This window comes from Carlito syrichta, unplaced genomic scaffold (assembly GCF_000164805.1).
Source record: "Carlito syrichta isolate Samal-C Ts95f unplaced genomic scaffold, Tarsius_syrichta-2.0.1 Scaffold257243, whole genome shotgun sequence".
Taxonomy (NCBI): domain Eukaryota; kingdom Metazoa; phylum Chordata; class Mammalia; order Primates; family Tarsiidae; genus Carlito; species Carlito syrichta.
The window spans coordinates 341,140-361,150 of NW_007201339.1; the positions used below are offsets into that span (position 1 = coordinate 341,140).

General features: G+C 44.1%; 1 protein-coding gene across 2 annotated transcripts in view; it reads left to right on the top strand.

Moving 5' to 3' along the window:
• FOXK2 (forkhead box K2) overlaps positions 1–20,011 on the top strand; it is an 87,172-nt gene that overhangs the window by 30,117 nt on the left and 37,044 nt on the right. For both annotated transcript variants that reach the window (XM_008052121.2, XM_021709579.1), the window contains exons 2-3: positions 13,020–13,214; positions 19,456–19,603. In XM_008052121.2, coding sequence (XP_008050312.1) covers positions 13,020–13,214; positions 19,456–19,603 — 343 coding nt within the window. The remainder of the gene's footprint in view (positions 1–13,019; positions 13,215–19,455; positions 19,604–20,011) is intronic.

A 20,011-nucleotide genomic window follows, 5' to 3' on the forward strand; every position in this document is an offset into this window, starting at 1 on the left:
TGCAACTCCAGTCTGGGCGACAGAGTGAGACTCCAACTCAAAAAACAAACAAACAAACAAACAAAAAATAGTATAGAGAATTCCCATTTTCCCAGATAACCACACTGTTGATTTTTCACCAAACTTGCGTCTGTATGCTTTGTCTCTGTCTCTGGAGATGTTTTAGTGGAAGCTGCAGGCGTAATACTTTCCTGACAGACATTCTCCACCATAACCACAGCAAGCATTGATGTGCTCTGTGATCTCACCATTGACCTTCTTCAAGCTGCCTTCATTGTTATTGATGCCTTTCCCTCAAAAGAAAAACAAGTCTTTTTTTCTTGAGTAGGATCATGCATTGCCTTGAACTCTTCGTATCTTTAATCTCTGACTGTTCTCAGTCTTTCTTTGTCTTCTTTGATGCTGACATTTTTAAAGAGCACAGGGCATTTGTTTTGCAGAATATGCCTTGATTTGGATTTGTCTGATGTTCCTTCTAGACTAGATCCAGGTTAGTTTTCTTTGGCAGGAAGCCCAGAGGTGAAGTTGTGTCCTTCAGGGCACCACAGTAGGGACCCAGGTGTCACTTCATGTGGTGACTAATGTTGGCTGTGAGTGCTTAGCTGAGGTGGCATCTGCAAGTGTCTGCACCAATGCTTTGGTTCTTTGCAGCGTGCCCTACATGCTGACTGCAAGTCATTAAACCCAGCAGATACCATGGTCACTGCATTATGTAAAATAAATTGCAAAGAGTTTGTTAAATTTTCTGAAAAACTTTTATCTTTTTTTTTTTTTTGAGTTGGAGTCTCACTCCGTCGCCCAGGCTGAGTGCATTGGCAGTCACGGCCACCCCAGCGTCGACCTGCTGTGCTCAGGCGATACTTCTGCCTCAGCCTTCCAAGTAGCTGGAACTAGGTGCGCACTACCACACCCGGCTAATTTTTTTTTTATTTATTGTAGAATGAGGTCTCGCCAAGTTGCCGAGGCTGTTCTCAAACCTATGGGCTCAGGCAGTCCCCTCACCTTGACCTCCCAAAGTGCAGGGATTACAGGCTTGAGCTACCACTCCTGGCCTCCGAAATACTCTTAAAAAACAGTGACTTCAGAGTTACCCTGATAATGTCTAGTGTACATTCAGACATGTTTTTTAAATAGGCAGAAAGGAGCTCACCCATGGGGAGTTTTTCCAACTCAGTCTGAGTTATCTATGTCACAGCAGAAAAGGAGTCTGGGGGAATGCAGTGGCTGTCCTCCTAGGTGCCGCACTCCAGTCACCTGCCAAGGCCAAAGGCAGTTCTTCCTCTGTGCTTGCCTTTGAGAGTGTCACTGCCTGCAACCCACAAGGAGCCGTGCTGGCCCTGGCCTTGTCTCTTCTACATATCAAGTTCACGGGAAGGGTGTAGGTTTCTGTCATTCAGGTTCCAGCCACACCGTTGTTCCACAGAAGCACAAACATATGGTTTGTGGGACTTTGGATGTTCCTGGATGGTTCTGATTCCAGGTCTGCGTTCACAATTTTGGATGTGGAGAGGTGAGATTCCTTTTCCTCATTTAAAGAGACTCCAGTGAAAGAGCAGTCACTCCTGTAGTGGAGATCATCTCCCAGAAAGGAAGTTTATCCTGTCACTGTGAGGCAGATGATGGGTAGGTTGTAGGGAGCTGCGTTGAAGTACTTTTTGAAAACTGGTTGTAAGAAATAATTTGACAAATTGGTTAGTTGGTTGAACTTTCTTTGCATAAAGAGATGTCCCTAAATTTAACTTTACTTTTAGTTGTAGATTTATTTAAATCTGACTCATTTCTGTGGGGCTGTATAATGTTAATATTGAAGTACTGTAGCAGAGTCTGGCTTTGTTCCTAAGGAACAGAGCTTTGGAGTCTGTAGAGCTTCTTCAGGAATCTGTTAAATCATAACTCTAGCCAGTGGTCCTAGCCTTTTTGGCATCAGGGACTGGTTTCTTGGAAGACAGTTATTCCACAGACCAGGGGTAGGTGGATGGTTTTGGGATGGTTCAAGCACATTACACTTATTGTGTGCTTTATATTATTATTACATTGTAATATGTAATTAAATGATTATACAACTCATCATAATGCAGAATCAGTGGGAGCCCTGAGCTTGTTTTCCTACAATTAGATGATCCCATCTGGGGCTTATGGGAGATCCCATCTGGGGTTGATGGGAGATCCCATCTGGGGGTGATGAGTGAGTTGCTTATGTCCATTCTACTCCGTAATCTCATTTTGGTTGTTGTTGCTGCAAAAAACCCTGCTTCACTCAAAGATAGGACATTGGAAATGGAAGTATGCTTTTCAGTGCTTTTGTGGCAATCTAAGGATTTTTCCACCTTGACTTTAATCCAGAATATATGAAGATTTGAAGTTGTCTCAGGCTTACTTTTAAGACCAACATCATTTGTGATCTCGAGCAGTTGGTTCTCTTCTAGCATGGACAAAGTCAATTCACTTGGCTTATTCACAAGTGTGTCACAAATCCATTCCTTCCCAGTTTGGGAGTCTTTTGTGGTTGGGAAGTAATTAATGCTCAAGCTATTTTGAAAGCTGAGATGGGTGATCATGCACCAGCTGGGAGAAGGAAGGTCCTGGCTTAGTCTTTTTCAAAATCTCTACTGTTTGAAGCATGTCAAAAATCCCAGTGTTCACTTGTCACCTCCATAATTCCAGTTTGACTTTGAATGTAGCCACTTTACCTGTTGACTTGAACACTGTTTTCGTTCTCCCTTAAAGTGACAGATTGAGTACATTGAGCAGGTTGACTGTGTCACAGTAAGCAAGTTTTATGATCCATTCTGTGTCACTGAAATGTGTGACCAGTGGTGACTGTTTTTCTAAAAGAAATCTCTGGAGCGGCGCTTGTAACTCAGAAACTCTGGCCAGTGATCTGCCTTTAGAAAGCCATCTCATTTCAGTGTGTAAGAGAAATACATGTGCTGTGTCTGTCTCCTCATAGAGTTGTACGAACAGATGTGAGTTAAGGGCATATATTTTAATGTGGTTGATAATTTTAATCACATTCTGCAAAGTGTTAAGTTCAGGTGACGCAGTGCATAGACTCTTGTTCAGAAGCAACCTCTTTGACCTGAGTAGTGAAATCAGAAAGCCGTCCAGTCATGGCAGCCACTCCGCCTGTGCATATACCAACACAAAATGACCAATTCCGTTTTTCTGATAATGTAATCATTCACAGACTTGAATAGTTCTGCAGCTGTGGTATTGGTTGGCAATAATAGTGCATATAACATATCCTCATGCACATCCTCCTGAAAAATATATTGCATAGAAACAAGCATTGTTGCCGTGTTGTCAACATCGGTAGACCCATCAACTTGGATTGTGTGCCATGACTCATTAATCCTCTCTAACAGTTGTGCCTCAGTATCCTCTGCTATTTAATCAGTTCATCTAGTTATGGTGCTAGCTGAAAGAGGAACGCGTGCCACCTTTTGAACTGCAGTCTCTCCTAAAAGTTCATGGCCAAGTGTCCTTAGCAGCAGGCAGGATCAATTCTTCACCAATAGTAAAGGACTTTTTAACTTTAGCAATGCGGTTAGCCACTAAGAATGATGCTCTCTGTGTAGACACATTTAATGAAGTGGTGGCCTTCAGTAATTGCTTCTGCTCTTCATGTTCATGATTTTTTTTCTTTTGAAAAACTCCAAAGGCTTGTCTTTTACTCCAGGGTGCTTGGACTCAACGTGGCAAAGCAGTTGAAGGTTTCATGGCTTCGTAGCTGATCACTACATATTATATGAAGTGGGCTTGAAGAATGTGAATCACTCATTGCAATGAACCAATAATTTAAGTAGGATTCTTGGTATTTTCTTTTTATTTATTTATTTATTTATTTATTTATTTATTTATTTAGAGTTGGAGTCTCACTCTGTTGCCCAGACTGGAGTGCAGTGGCCACTCCCAGCCACTGCACCCTCGACTTGCTGGGCTCCGGCGATCCTTCCGCCTCAGCTTTCCAAGTAGCTGGAACTACAGGAGCGCGCTACCACGCCCGGCTAATTTTTTGATTTATTGTAGAGGTGAAGTCTCACCAAGTTGCCTAGGCAGGTCTCGAACCCACGGGCTCAGGCAATCCACTCACCTCAGCCTCCCAAAGCAAGGGATTACAGGCTGAGCCACCGAGCGCGCCTGGTATTTTCTTTTAAATGCAATTTTTTGTTGGTAGTTTTAGAGTCTTCTGCTGTCTCATCATTGAGTCTTTCCCCCTTTTCAAAGAAGCTCTCCAGTGATGTTTGGTTTTTTACTCATTTTAATTAAGGTTAGCTCATGGCCTTACCAAAACTTTGACTGAGACAAGTGCTCAGTGCAGGAAAGAGGCACAGATGGAAGTGGTAAAAAAAATAATGGATGGGCAATACACAGACTAAAATAAGTGTTGGATTCTGACTTAAAGCCTACCACCAGATGCAGCTGTACAGTTGAAGTACATCAATTCATTTGCCACTCACTGATAGGGTTTTGAAATGAGTCTGCAAGTAATTGATGTATTATTGTCTCTATGCAGTCATACCTTACTGCTAATGTTAATCTGTATTTGCAGCCACTCATCAACACTAGCATCACTGCCTTAGCTCCACCTGAGATCATCAGGCATTAGCTTCTCAAAAGGATTGTGCAGCCTAGATCCCCTGCATGCCTAGTTCACAATAGGGCTTGCGCTTCTTTTAGAATTCAATGCCTCTGCTGATCTGACAGGAGGCGGAGCTCAGGCAGCAGTGTGAGCAATGGGGAACAGCTGTAAATACAGATGAAACTTCACTTGCTTGCCTGCCACTCACCTCCTGCTGTGCACCCCAGTTCCTAGAATGGTACCTGTCCATGACCCGGAGGTTGGGGACCCCTGTTCTAGGCCATTGGCCTACATATCTCATTTATAATTTCTGTTCCATTAAGAAGGCAAGGGAACAGGAGGAGAAGGAGAAAGAGGCTGGGAGAAGGATATTGCAACACTGAATCCAATTGTAAATGTCTATTCAAGTAAAGGAAGTTTAAATGTCATCAGGGCCCTCCAAATGAGTTTGAAACCATTAGCTCCTATTTTGTTCCCAAGGTCTGTTCGGGCTGTTCTGGCATGAGGTTTGAAATGGCAGCTTCTCAGGGTTGCTCCTGTCCCAGGCTGCTCTTCTGGGTCGTGCTTCTGGTCAGTTTTTACTTAGGGGATTGCCATTCTCCTTTCTGCTACCTGGGTTCCTTGTTATATGGTGCATTTCTTAATCTATCCCTTTCTTCCATTATTTTGTCATATGTCTCAGGTGTGTAAACAGATTAATATTCTATATTGAGCATTACTACAAAACTTGCAACTCGACTGTTTCTGAGAATACTTCGTGTTAGGTACTGTAATGGGCTGACAATGTGTGGGACCATCTGCACGTCCATCTAATGTCATCCAGGCACTTAAAACTCTGACATTGACCCTGAGTGCTTCTCTGGGGAAAGCTGCAGGACTGTGGATGAGACACCTAAGCCTCCTAAATAAAGATCAGAGGACCCCTACCCATCTGCACATGGACTTGGGTGTTGCTTGTTACCCTGCAGTAGTGTGGGAAAGACAAGGGTCCCATGAAGTTTGAACCTATGACCTTCACTTCTCTGTGTTTTTACCTCTACCTTCATTCTGTTAAAATATTTTGTGGCTCTTTTTAGTTCTGTGGATCAACTAATCCACAATTATTTCACAATTTTTTTTTCTAATTTAGAAAAAGGGAACAAGGATTTCAAAGGTAGTTGGACTCCATAGAGAACTCCTTAGAGAACAGTTTTAATGTATTTTGTTTTGAATGGAATCTACATTCAAATAATTTATAGTTATAGTGTGAGTGCCCATGTCATCACAAAACCCAGGTTAAAAAAAATAGGTCGTTGTTAGCACAAACATGTAGAAAAATGGCACAGTGAACCCCCCTTGTATCTGCCACACTAGCTACATTTTGCTTATTTCTACATCCATCTTCACGGATAGCTTTTTTTTTTTTTTTTTAATCAGAGTCTCACTCTGTTGCCCAGACTGGAGTGCAGCGGCACACTCACAGCCTTGTAACCTTGACCTGCTGGGCTCTGGCGATCCTTCTTCCTCAGCCTTCCAAGTAACTGGAACTACAGACATGTACTGCCTCGTCTGCTTATTTTTTGATTTATTGTAGAGACGAGGCCTTGCTGAGTTGCCCAGGCTGGTCTCAAACCTCTGGGCACAAGCAATCCTCTCGCTTCAGCCTCCGAAAGTGCTGGGATTACAGGCTTCAGCCTCCCAAAGTGCTGGGATTACAGGCCTGGCCAATTTTTTTTTTATTTCTTTAAACCCTATCTATTGAAGTGTCCTGTCTGTACAGAAAAGTGCACATATCATGGGTGTATAACTGGTGAATTTTTGCAAACAGGAACTCTTATCCATGCATTCAGAGCCCAGATTAAGAAACAGAAAGTTACTGGGATACTGGGTAGCTTCTAAGTTTATTTCATGGCTCATAGACTTAGTAGAAGTTCACGCCTAGATTGAAACACAGAGACACCACTCTCAACTGTCCAGGATCTGAGGCTGCAACCACAGTGTTCCGTGGTGGCAAGGAAGGAGGTCAGACAGCATATCCCCGTGCTACCTGTCAGGCTTCAGCAGGTAGCCTGACAACATCAGTCCTCACTTGAAATGCCCTGTGCACCTGGGGATCCTGTGCATGTAGAAGGCCTCTCTCATGGCATTGGTTGTCATTGTTCCTAACAAGAGACTTGAGGAATGGATGCCAATGAAGGATTTTCTTAGTGAGGTAGTGCCTCCCTCATGAGTAGCTCTCAGCCGGTCTGTGCACAGATGTTGTGTGTGACTGTTTAGGGAGTAGTTCGAGTCTTTGCCGATTGCCTCATAGCTGCTCTCACAGAGGAGGGGATAATATGCCTTTCTTACCTTCCCTTGTTGGAACAGTGCATACTGCCCGAACTCCTCTCTCTCAGAGACCAGCAGGGAGTGTCTGCTGGTCAAGGGTGGGCTTCCTGCAAAAGTTTAGGATGGACATGGAACAAATGGTACAGTGGACGACAGATGCCCTTCTGTGGGAAAAAAGGATTAACATATGGAAGAAGAACTGCAGGTCTTTTTAAAATAAAAATCTGAGTGTTTGCTAGCTATTAGTTGAATTAATTCTCATGACACTGATGATCATCTCTGTTTTATAGGAGAGGAAACTGAGGCACAAAGAGGCAGTAGATGTACCAGGGCCCACAGCGGTGAGTGAGGGAACAGGATTTGAAGCTAATTGGCCTGACTCTGGAGTTGGTGCTGCCTGTGGCCACTGCCAGGTGATGCAGTTTTATTCTGGTGGCCTAGCCTTCCTGGTGAAGTAGGAATGGTAGACATCACAGGTGTCAGGGAGACATGGACCACCTGGAGCCAGCAGAGGATTGGGTCTGGGGATGCTCCAGTCTCCTAGCAGGTTCACTTTCGTCCTAGTGTGTGTCTGGGACCCTCTAGGGAGTACAGGTCTCTGCAGTCACGCTACCACCCATGGTACAGATGAACTTAACACACCTGTACAGGTAACCAAACTTTCCCTCTCATTCTATCCTTGTTTCTCACTTGCTGTCTAATTAGGACAAAGCTTAGGTTTATTGAAGAATACCCAGAACTGGTTTATGGATGTTCCTCTTCTGGCTGTTTGCAACCAGAAGCACATGTGCACCCGCTATAGCACATTTTAGTATGGCAGTCTTGCCATTTGGTACATCTTGCTTGTGAAGAGCTTCATTTCATCCTCAGGATCAAATTCAAAGTCACGGCCGCTTTCAAAACTGTCAACTGCCTCCAGTTCACCTGTGTTTTAAATAAACATGTCCTGTCCTGAATCTCTTGTTTTAAACTAAATGTAGTGGTGATGGAGATAGAGGTGGTGGAGGGGGAGGAGGTGCAGGAGGTGGTGGTGGTCATTTGTTTCTGATAGCTGATCCTCTAACAGTTACTGCTTCAAATCAGATTTGATAAAACATATTTTTGCCCCAAATTGCTTGTATTTGGTTTAAAAAAAATATTGCTAAGAGCATTACAGATAATCTTAATGCCGAGTTCACTGGTTTCATTGTATTCTTTACTTTTACTTTGTGTGGTTTTTCACTTGTGTTGCAGATAAATTAGTACAATATTGATCTGATGTAGTCAGTATTTTTAGTGTCAGTATTGACAGTTTTTCACCAAGTTTCAGCTTGGGTTGGACAGTTGGTGCTCACCTGTGTCTTTCCTCTATATTGGGTACTCGCTGGCAATCACAAGCTGCTGTGCTCAGCCAGAGCTTATGTGGTGTGAGGCACCCTGCAGGGAGGACAGCAGTATGTGGAGTCTAAGTGTGTTGCCCCACATGAGTCCACATGGTTTCTGTAAGTGAGAGTCCCTGGGTGGTTGGCTGTTAGGCTGGTGTGAGAGGGCAGATGGTCCCGGGAATGTCCCTGGTGGGATGGGTCACTCATTAGCAATGAGGAGGGTGTAGGAGGTAGTGGGCGAAAGGGCTGGGGCAATTTGCAGTTTTGTCTCCACAAGTGACAGGTACCACACACCTTTTGACAACTTATCCCTCAACACAGTGAGTGGAATCTAGAAGTAACTTCCATTTGAATCTAGGGAGTCGGATTGAGTAGCATCTGAAACACATGACGGGTGATTGAGGTTTTTTTTTTTAATGTAGCAATAAATGGACATTTGAATTTGGAGCTTACAAAACAATGACTGCCACTAGGATGAAATGTTTCTGTTCTTTGCTCTTGATGGACTATAGAGATGTCTCTTTCAACATTGGCCTTGTGTTTTTGGTGTGGACTCACTCATTTCCTGAGTTGTTGCTGCATATTGTGGGAACTACTGTGACACCATTAGGAATTGTTTTTCTTTCTCTCTTTCTTTTTTTTTTTTTTTTTTTGTAGTAGGAGTCTAACTCTTGTTGCCGAGACTGAAGTGCAGTGGCATGCTCTCAGCCACCACAGCCTCAACCTGCTGGATTCAGGTGATGATCCTTCTGCCTCAGCCTTCCAAGTAGCTGGAACCACAGGAGCGCACCACCACACCCAGCAAAATTTTTGATTTATTGCAGAGAGACGGTCTTGCCGAGTTGCCCAGACTGGTCTCAAACCCCTGGACTTAGGCAGTCCTCTCGCCTCCACCTTCCAAAGTGCTGTGATTACAGGCGTGAGCCCCACTGAGCCTGGCCTGTCCATTAGTTTTTAATGAAGGCTTTTTTTTTAACCTTTTTAATTTTATTAAAAAATTTTTGTTTTAATTTTAGATTCAGGAATATCCATGTTTGTTACATGGGCATATTGTGTACTGATGGGGATTGGGTTTTGGTGTCCCAATTGTCCACATAGTGGACATTGTACCCAGTGAGATTTTTCAGCAGTATTGTTTACAGTATAGCTTGCAGCATTTTGGCATCTTTTGTTTTATGGATTCTTTTTCTTTGCTTCTTCCTTTGTTTCCTTCAGCTTAGATACCAATGAAGGTCTGTGTTTCTCTCTTGATCTTAGTTGATTCAGTTAACAATTTACAAGGATGTAAAATAGACCTTATTACATATAAGAGGGTCAGTGTGTTACATATATTGTTTTCAAACCAAGGAAGGTGGGAGATGCTGATGCTATGTGGACTTTTCCATGTGAGCCCATGGAGCTCCAGCTCCCTTCCTGGCCTTCTCAGGAGCAGCTGTTTCCATGAAATATGGAAATTTGTTCAAGAACAGATGCTATTCAGTTGAATTTTTGTGGGCATATCACGTTAAATGACCTAAAACAAAACTGCTTGCTACATACAAGGGCAGGAAAAAGTTTATCTCTGCTCTCATAACTGTCATATCTGTTGTACTACAAGTTTAGTCTTAATTACCCTCTTTTCTAAGCCCAGAGGTGATTCTTCAAATCTTATGCTTGTGGTAAAGAGGCAGTGCACAGTGCTCAATTGTGGGCTTCCCGTTTGTTTTAGTCATGGGATTTGATTATTCTAATTACCTTTTTAATAGATGAAATTGGGTACTTTTTCATTAATCCAATACATAATGTACTGAGGCCTACCATATATACAGCAGGGAGTCTTCTGGGCTGTAGGCTACAGCAGCAAGCAATCAGGCCAGGCTTTGCTCTAATGGAACTTAAATCCTATGGTAGGAGACAGCCCACTCACCCAGCAAACACATAATTGGGAGTGCAGGTGTCAGATTCACATGGCAGAAATGAAAACAGACAGGGCTGGGGAGATGCCCTTGGAAAGGCAGTGAGGGGATGGAGCAAGGAGATTTAGGGTCTGATCCCAATGGGGTAGAAGCCCTGTGGAGTTGGGAGTGGAGGGGGTAGCATCAGGCACTTTATAAAGGGACAGGGAAACCAGAGGGCAGGAGGAACAGAGTCTGGTTTTCCCTCCAAGACCTTTTGTGTCTTTGAATTGTCCACCATGTGCAGATAGAACTGTTTTAGAAACTGGCTCTGGCTACTGAGTGTAGGGAAACTAGGGTGTGACTCCGAGAGGAGGGCTTGGGCATGGGAGTGTCATGAGAGACCAGTGACAGATGAGAGACCAGCCCAAACCCTTGGACATTGAGTGGGTCACTTTGATGGGGCCATCCTGTGCACTGCATCTCTTTCTGGCCTCCCCCAAGTCCTGTCAGCCAATCTGTCTCTCTCCAGATACCACCATAGACACAGGGGGTGGCCTCACTGACTGGGAACCACTGCATGAGTAGAGCTAGGGGGTTGCAGCAACTAGTGAGTTTGGGATGTATATTGATGGTTGTTGCATTCTTTTTTTCCCTTGATATGTCTGTATTTCTGTGACATGTCCCATATACAGTGGTATCTCATGGGGGGGGTTAATTTGCATTACCCTAATGATTAGTAATATTGAACATCTTATGTGTTTATTTGCCACCCATATATCTTCTTTGATGAAGTATCTGTTCGAGTCTTTTGTCCTTTTTCTAATGGATTTTCTTGTTGACTTTGGATAGTTCTTTACATCATCTGGATGAGAGTCCTTTGTTGGACATGTGATTTGCGAACCTTTTTTCCTAGAAGATGAACAAGACAAGAAGGTGGCATCTTTGCTCAGTATCTTTTTTTTTTTTTTTTGAGTTGGAATCTCACTCTGTCGCACAGACTGGAGTGCAGAGGCACGCTCACAGCACTACAGCCTCGACCTGCTGGGCTCAGGTGATCCTTTCACCTCAGCGTACATTTTGAGTTTTGATGATGGGTGTGATTTGAAGGGGAGGGCTCATAGCACAGGTAGGTGGTCTGGGGACTCTCACATTTTTGGTGTAACTGAGTGATGCTGGTCGCTGCTGAGGGGAGCCCCAGGAGAGAGCCTTGGCTGTGGTTTTGGTGCACATGAGATTCGGAGTGTAGGGAGGAGCCAGGGCTGGAAGCGGGGACTTTGGAGCCATTTGAGTGAGTGTGTAATTCAAGGTTAGAGACCTGGGTGAGCTCGCCCAGGAGTAAGCATAGACTAAGAGAGATGCTGAATTCTAGGTCTGGGGCATTGAACATTGGGAGGTAAAAATAGGAGTGTCCAGAAGGAATTAAAGAGCCCCAGGAAGTAGGGCTGGAAAGAGTGGTCATCTGTTAGACTCTGCTCCATTCAAAGAGACCATGGGGAGGGCAGACCATCCGGGTGTGTCTCACAAGGGAAGGAAAGGGCGAGGGGCTTGAAGGTGGGAGTGTAAGGTGAGGAAGCAAGTGTTGAAACTCTGCGATGATGCCCTTTCTTGCTCCACCTAAAGTGTTGGAAACTGTTGCCTTGGAGATGTCCCTGGAAGTGGGAGGGACACAGGTAGTCTCTTATCTTCATAGGCTAGACCCTTCCTGGGCATGTGCTTGGGAGGACAGGATGGTGGGCAGGGCTGGCCTCCTTAGTGAATGTGCCTGGAATGTATGCGCAGACGTGAGCTGAGCAGGCACTGCTGGCCACTTGTTTGGGCCGTTTATAGGCAAATAATAGATGTTTAACTGGGTTCACAGTGACACTTAGAGACTGAGAGTCTGTGGCTCTTTTAAAATTTTATTCTTTGAAGGTATTTGGCTTGCATTACCTTTTTTTAAATTTTAACTTGGGTTATGTCAAGGAAGCTACATTAAATGTGAACCAGAGTATTGCATTGCAAACCTTTCCCTCTGCAGTTCAGTGTCTCTGGCTCTCATTTGCTTAGTGAAAAAGATGTGCTGGACGTGGTGGCTTACGCCTGTAGTCCCAGCACTTTGGGAGGCAGAAGCTAGAGGATTGCCTGAGCTGACGAATTCAAGACCAGCCTGGGCAACATGGCAAGACCTCATCTCTATAATAAATCAAAAAATTAGCTGAGTGTGATGGCACACATCTGTAGTTCCAGCTACTTGGAATACTGAAGCAGAAGGATCGCCTGAGCCCAGCAGGTCGAGGCTGCAGGGGCTGTGAGCATGCCACTGCACTCCAGCCTGGATGACAGAGTGAGACTCTGACTCAAAAAAACGAACAAAAAAATACATTGGGAAATAGACTTACCAAATAGGAATTTCAGGGGACAAATAAGCTCAATTAAAGAAAAGAAAAAGATGGTAGATTTTTTTGGTTTGTTTTAAGAAAAGGAATGATATTTCTTAAATAAGAAAGCCACTACAAAATTGCCTGTTGCCTAGTGACCCAAAAAGGAATAGTACATGCTAAGTGGAATTTGAATCTTTGTTTTAACTCTGTAAGACCTAAAACATATTTTGCATTTATTTTAAAAGAAGTAATGCAAATAAAGTGGTGTTTGAGTCTTTTTTGCACCCATGCTTTTTATTTTCCTGTTTGGCTGATCTAAATTATGTTTTGCCTACCAGTGTTTTAAAGTCATGAAACGCTTTATTTGTGGTTTTATTCATTCAGTGGCTCGTAATAAGGTGGTATGGTGAGGTTGGGTGTTGTATTGTGTGTCCTTAGCTGCTCCAGTGCCATGGGTGACACTTGGGACACTGCTCCTGCTCCGGCTCAAACAGCAGAAGGGCACTGATGGTGGGCTTTTCTTTTCCAGGTGCACGTTTAGGTTCCCGAGCACAAACATCAAGATAACGTTCACTGCCCTGTCCAGTGAGAAGAGGGAAAAACAAGAGGCGCCTGAGTCCCCGGTGAAGGCTGTGCAGCCACACATCTCACCCCTGACCATCAACATTCCAGACACCATGGCCCACCTCATCAGCCCCCTCCCATCCCCCACAGGAACCATCAGGTATGGTGGCAGGGAATAGGGCACAGGTGCATCCTCAATCACAGTTACAGACTCCACATGGAAAGGGAGATATTAAGGAGTGCTTAAAATGGTGTTGACTTTCTGCTTTGAATTTCCTGCATTAGGAATTTCAAATGTTCCTGGTTTTTACTGATGGATTATTTAATTTTTTTAATTTAAAAAATGTTTTTAGAAATGGGATCTTAGAGTGGTTTGAGTTCTTCCGGGCATATACCCAGAAGGGGGATTGCTGGGTTGTATGAAAGGCCAATTTTTAGATCTTTTAGGACGATACCCAGAGGAACTCAAATCACTCTAGGTAAAAAGATACCTGCACACGCATGTTTATTGCAGCATTGTTCACAGTAGCAAAAACATGAAACCAGTCATGCTGCCCATCAAAAGTGGACTGGATTTTTAAAACGTGGTACATATACTTGATAGGATATTATGCAGCCATAAAGAAGGACAACATTATGAACTGCGCAGCAACTTGGATGCACTTAGAGTCTATAATACTTAGTGATCTATCACAGAAACAAAGAACTTAGTACCACATGTTCTCACTCATAAGTGGACCCTGAATAGTTATAATAATACTATAAGAAAGGATTGACAGTAATGGGAGACTGCTGGGGGCACACACTTTATCAATAAGGGTACCTGATCTCAAACCAGGTGAAGTGGGTACCAAAGTGAGGCCCAAACTTTACCTCTGCAATGACCATTTGTATACCTAATCCTGAATTATACCCCACATCTTTAAAATAAAAAAAAAAAAAAAAAGAAAGAAATGGTATCTTGCTGTGTTGCCCAGGCTGCTCTTGAACTGGCCTCAGGCAATCCTCTTAAAGTGTTGGGATTACAGGTATGAGTTACTGGTTCAGCCTGGATTCTTTTTTATTGGAGTATAAATGGAAGGGGCAGATGATTTGTAATATTGACCCAAAGTCAGATTGATTTTTTTTTTTTTTTTTTGAGTCTGGGTCTCTGTTGCTGGAGTGTAGTGGCATGATCATGACGATCACAACTCATGGCAGCCACAACCTCCTGGGCTCAGGCGATCCTTCCACCTCAACATCCCAAGAAGCTGGGCCTACAGGTGCGCCACCACACCCAGCTAAGTTTTTGTTGATATTTCATAGTCACAAGGTTTCACCATATTGCCCAGGGTGGTCTCGAACTCCTGGGCTCAAGCAATCCACCTGCCTTCGCCTGGAATTACAGACATGAGCCACTGTGCCTAGCTGAGATATATTGTAATTTTAATTTTGACTTTTTTTCGTTTTCTACAATATAAATTCTAAAGCTTATACTTTGGTATGACCTCATCGAAGCATCTAGCTTGTGTTCATACTGATATCCTGAGAGAGACAGGACACCTCAAAGCAGAGGGTGGTATCTTCTGAGCACAACTGGTGCCCTCCATGGGAACCTAGTGCACCACATAGAGCTCTCAGAGGAGAGTGACTTAGGGTGAAGAACAGCCTTAGAGAACTGTATGGTTTTGGTGCTGTTCTTGGAGTAGGTTAGGTTACAGCATTTGGTCACTGAGAAACTCCACTGTGACTGTGGGGATGGGGCTCAGGCTTAGACCAGATCAGTCTGTTGTGTTCTGTCAGTTCTTTTTGTTTGTTTTGCTTTTTGTTTTATTTTTTTAGATTAGAAAATATAGTTTTTTTAAAAGTAAATTAGAGAGAGAGAGAAGATTCACTTCCCCAAGGTAGGGGAGGGGTGGTTCTGTTTTTGAGTGGCGGTCTCACTCGATCACCCAGGCTGGAGTGCAGTGGCACAATCATGGCTCACTACAGCCTCTATCTCCTGGGCTCAGGCAATTCTCCCAAGTAGGTGGAATTACAAGTGTGTGCCACCACGCCTGGCTTATTTTTTATTTTATTTATTTGGTTTTTTTTTTTTTTAGTCAAAGTCTTACTGTGTCGCCCAGGCTGGAATGCAGTGGCATGCTCACAGCCACTGCAGCCTCGGCCTACTGGACTCAGGCGATCCTTCCACCTCAGCCTTCCAAGTAACTGGAACCACAGGCATGTGCCACCATACCCAACTGATTGATTTATTGTAGAAACGAGGTCTCGCCATGTTACCCAGGCTAGTCTCAAACTCCTGGGCTCACGTAGTCCTCTCGTCTTGGCCTCCCAAAGTGCTGGGATTACCAGCTTGATCCACCATGCCTGGCCAAGCCAAAGTCTTATGACATTGGATTTGGCAATGATTTCTTGAATTTGACACCAAATGCATAGGCAACAAAAGATAAAAATAAAGACAAATTTGACTTCATCAAAATTTAAACATTTTGTGCACCAGAAGACAGTATAAACAGTAAAAAGGCATTCTACAGAATGGGATAAAATTTGCAAATCATATGTCTGATGAATTAATATCCAGTGTATATAGAGAACTCCTAAAACTCAACAACAAAAAAGATAAGAGACCTAATTACAAAATGCAAAAGACATTTCTCTAAAGAAGACATACAAATGTCAAATGAGCATATTAAAAGATGCTCAGCCAGGTGCAGTGGCTCACACCAGTAACCCCAGCACTTTGGGAATCCAAGGCAGGAGGATTGCTTGAGCCCAGGAACTTGAGACGAGCCTAGGCAACATAGTGAGACCTCATCTCAACAACATTTTTTTAAATAAAAAAATAGACTGGGCATGGTGACTCACGCCTATAATCCCAGCACTTTGGTAGGTCAAGGTGAGAGGATTGCCTGAGCCCAGGGATTCTAGACCTCGTCTCTACAATAAATCAAGAAAAATTAGCCAATCATGGTGGCACATGCCTGTAGTTCCAGCTACTTGGAAGACTGAGGCTGAAGGATCACCTGAGCCCAACAGGTCAAGGCTGCAGTGGCTGTGAGCGTGCCACTGCACTCCAGCTTGGGAGTCAGAGTCCCCCTGGGAGACAGAGTGGGACTCTGACTCGAAAAAAATCAAAAAATAAGTCAGGCATGGTGGCATGTGCCAGCTACTCAGGAGACTGAGGCAGAAGGATCACGTGAGCCTAGGAGGTCAAGGTTACAGTGAGCCATGATTGTGCCACTGCACTCCAACCTGAGTGACAGAGTGAGACCCCGACTCAAAAAAAAAAAAATATTGCTCAACATCAAAACCACAGTGAGATCTCACTCCACACCCATTAGGGTAACTACTATTAAACAAAAAAAAACAAGGCCAGATGCAGATTATGCCTGTAATCTCAGTACTTTGGGAGGCCAAAACAGGAGGATTACTTGAGCCCAGGAATTTGTAATGGTGTGGGCAACATAGCAAGACTTTGTCTCTACAAAAAATCAGCTGGATGTGAAGTGCACCTATAGTCCAAGCTACTTGGGAGGCTGAGGCTAAAGGATCACTTGAGCCTAGAAAGTCAAGATTATGGTGAGCCGTGATTATGCCATTGTACTCCAGCCTGAGCAACAGAGTGAGACCCCAACTCAAAAAACAAAACAAAACAAAATAAACCCAGAAAATAAGGGTTAGTAAGGATATGGAGAAATTGGAACCCTTGTGTACTGTACTATTGGTGAGAATGGAAAATGGTACAGTGGCTATGCAAGACAGTGTGGTATCCTGATCATTTTTTTTTTTTAAAGAATTAACCATATAATCCAGCAATGCCACTTCTGGGTACATATCCAGAAGAACTGAAAGCAGGGTCTCAAAAAGTTACTTGCACACCCATGTTCAAAGCAGCATCATTCACAATAGCCAAAAAGTAAAAGCAACCCAAGGGTCTGACAAATGACTGGAGAAACAAAATGTAGTATATCCATACAATGGAATATTATCCCACCTTAAAAAGGAAGGAAAGCCGGGCTCGGTGGCTCAGCCTGTAATCCCGTGCCTTTGGGAAGCTGAGGTGAGTGGATTGCCTGAGCCCGCGAGTTCGAGACCCGCCCGGGCAACTTGGCGAGACCTCATCTCTACAATAAATCAAAATGAGCCGGGTGTGGTATCGCGTGCCAGTAGTTCCAGCTACTCGGCAGGCTGAGGCGGAAGGATCACCGGAGCCCAGCAGGTCAAGGCTGCAGTGGCCGGGAGCGGTCACTGCACTCCAGTCTAGGTGACAGAGTGAGACTCCAACTCAAAAAAAAAAAAAAAGGAAGGAAATCCTGACATATGCTAAAGCATGGACATTATGCTGAGTGAAATAAGCCAGTCACTGATGTCCCTAAGGTGCTCAAATTCACAGAGACAGAAAAAAGAATGGAGGGTGTTAGGGGCTGAGTGAGAATGGGGAGTCAGTATTTAGTGAGGATAGGGAGTCAGTATTTAGTGGGGACAGAGTTTCTGTTTTAGAAGATGATAAAGTTCTGGAGACGGATGGTGGTGATGACTGTACAACAGTGTCATTGTGCTTAGTGCCATTGAACCATACACTTAGAAATGGTTAAAATGGTAAATTTTATGTTAAGTGTATTTTACTACAGTGAAAAAAAGAAGGGCTTCTGGAGAAGCATCTTTGGTGCATTTCTCTATTGAGTAGAGAGGTAACTGGGTTCACTCACCTATCTCCCTGGACTCAGTGCTGCCCGAGGGCTATTGGCATCAAGCATCTCTTGTCACTGCTCTCCCCTATGACCACTTGGCTGACGATGCTGCCTTCTCTCTTTCCCACCATGGTTGAATTTGTTCATATGTGACTAAGTGGACCAAATAGAAAATGTGTCCACTGGTAGGCAAACGTCAACATGTCCTGCTGCCAAATATTAATAAAGCGCTATGCAAAAATACACAATTCACTGAGGTGGAGGAAGCCCACGTGACCTAAGTCAGATGGCACAGGGTGGACAGTGTGAAGGGCATTGGCAGAGCATGGTGGATCAGCTCCTGACTCCGTTCTGCTTTCACCTCTTTGTTGTCTTCATCCTGTGTCTTCCTTGTTGCCCCCACCTTGCACACGTACACCTTCACCTGCAGAACCCAGAGTAGCTTCCAGGTGGAGCAAGCCTGCCCCTTCCACACCCACTGTCCAGTCAGTGGGCAGCTTGCCTTCCTCCATCTATACTGACTGTGTCCTTGACTTAGAAGCTGACTCTTTAAACTCATGAAGTATAGATGCTGTGCATCTTTCTTGTTCCTGTTCTCCAGTACATCAAGGATTGCTGCTGGCCTTCGGCAAATACTTGGTTTATGGGTGAGGTGAGCATGTACACAGATGGTGTGTGTTCATGGTGGAAAATCTGAGCAGCACTGCAGGAGGGTGCAAGACTGATGGTGTGTTGCCTTCTTTCCTTCCTGCTGCTTCCTCTCCCTGACCCTCCTTTCCAGTTTTGTTTCTCAGCAGCAACTACAGCTAGGTTTCTTGGGAGTTTTTTTCCAGAAATTTTCTATATGTTTGTGATGTCTTCCCCCCAACACCCTTGTACCTTTTTTAAAAAATTTATCTTGATATGATTCCATTTCAATGACTTATTCTTTTTATTGAAGTATACTGTGCAGAAAACGGAGCATAAACTGAATCTATAGTTCCTTGACTTATGACAAATGAACATGACTTACAGTCAGCACTAAGATCAAGAACCAATGCTGGGGCGCAGTGACTCATACCTATAACCCTAGCACTTTGGAAGGCTGAGGTGGGAAAATTGCTTGAGCCCAGGAGTTTGAGATCAGGCTGGGCAACATAGTGAGACTTTGTCTCTACAGAAAATTTTAAAATAATAAAAAAGAATCAGAGCCCTCTCTGTGCCCCAGCCCAACTTGGTGGGAAGGAAATGTGCATGTCTCAAAACAAGTACCTGTTTCTGCTTTCTGGCTGCCCCTTATTGACCTACTGCCTGCTCTCTGCGGATGTCTATGTCCATGGATTTATCCTTGAGAGGGAGCCACTGGCTCTTCTTCAGTTCATGTGTCCATGGCTGGCTGCCTTCCTCTCCCTCCAGACTCTCCCTGTTATTTCTGGTGGCCTCATCCCAGCCTGTCTCAGCTCCTCTGCTGTGCCTGTCATGTGTTGCTTTGTCTCTTTGGTAAGTTCCTTGTTTTATGGTTTCATAGGATGACATATATGGAAGCAAATATTCTCCACATTGCTTCTTGGGATCATCTTAGATTTCACAGAGGAAAGTTTGTGTTTCCATAGGAAATGTTTGTATACTCTTACTTTTTTTTTTAACATTTTCCTGTTTGTTTCCTCTGAAATCAGAGTCAGTTATTGAAGCACAGTATGATGTATGCTCTGTGCTAGACTAATAGGAACAACCTTTTCTCTTCCACAGTGCTGCAAACTCCTGCCCATCCAGCCCCCGGGGAGCAGGGTCTTCAGGGTACAAGATGGGCCGAGTGATACCATCTGACCTCAGTTTAATGACTGACAGCTCACAGCCAGAAAATGAAAAGGAAGCTTCAGGTGGAGACAGCCCAAAGGTAAATGTTCTATAGTCTTGGAACAGTACTCAAGGGATCTTGTATAACCACAGTCTTCAATTTATCACCTACGTGTCTAGTATCAGCCCCTCCAGAGCCTTGGGAAAGATATAGGTCATTGTGTGTCAGTGAAGCGGGATCAGTGATGTGGATTGGTTCTGGTGTCCCTGTTGAGTATACTCTTGGTGTTAGAATTTTGCAAGTAGCTCTTTCAGTCATTAGCACACATCTGAGGATCTCCTCAGTGGCAGCTGTGGGCCCAAGTGCTGAGAGCTGAGCAGACAGCAGGAGACAAGACTGCCTAGGTTCAGAAGCTCACAAGTGTTTGTGTCCAAGGGATCTTCTGCTGGAGTTTAGTGTACCCCCTCTGCTTTGTCCCAAACTCTGAAGATATGGGCACATACCCCT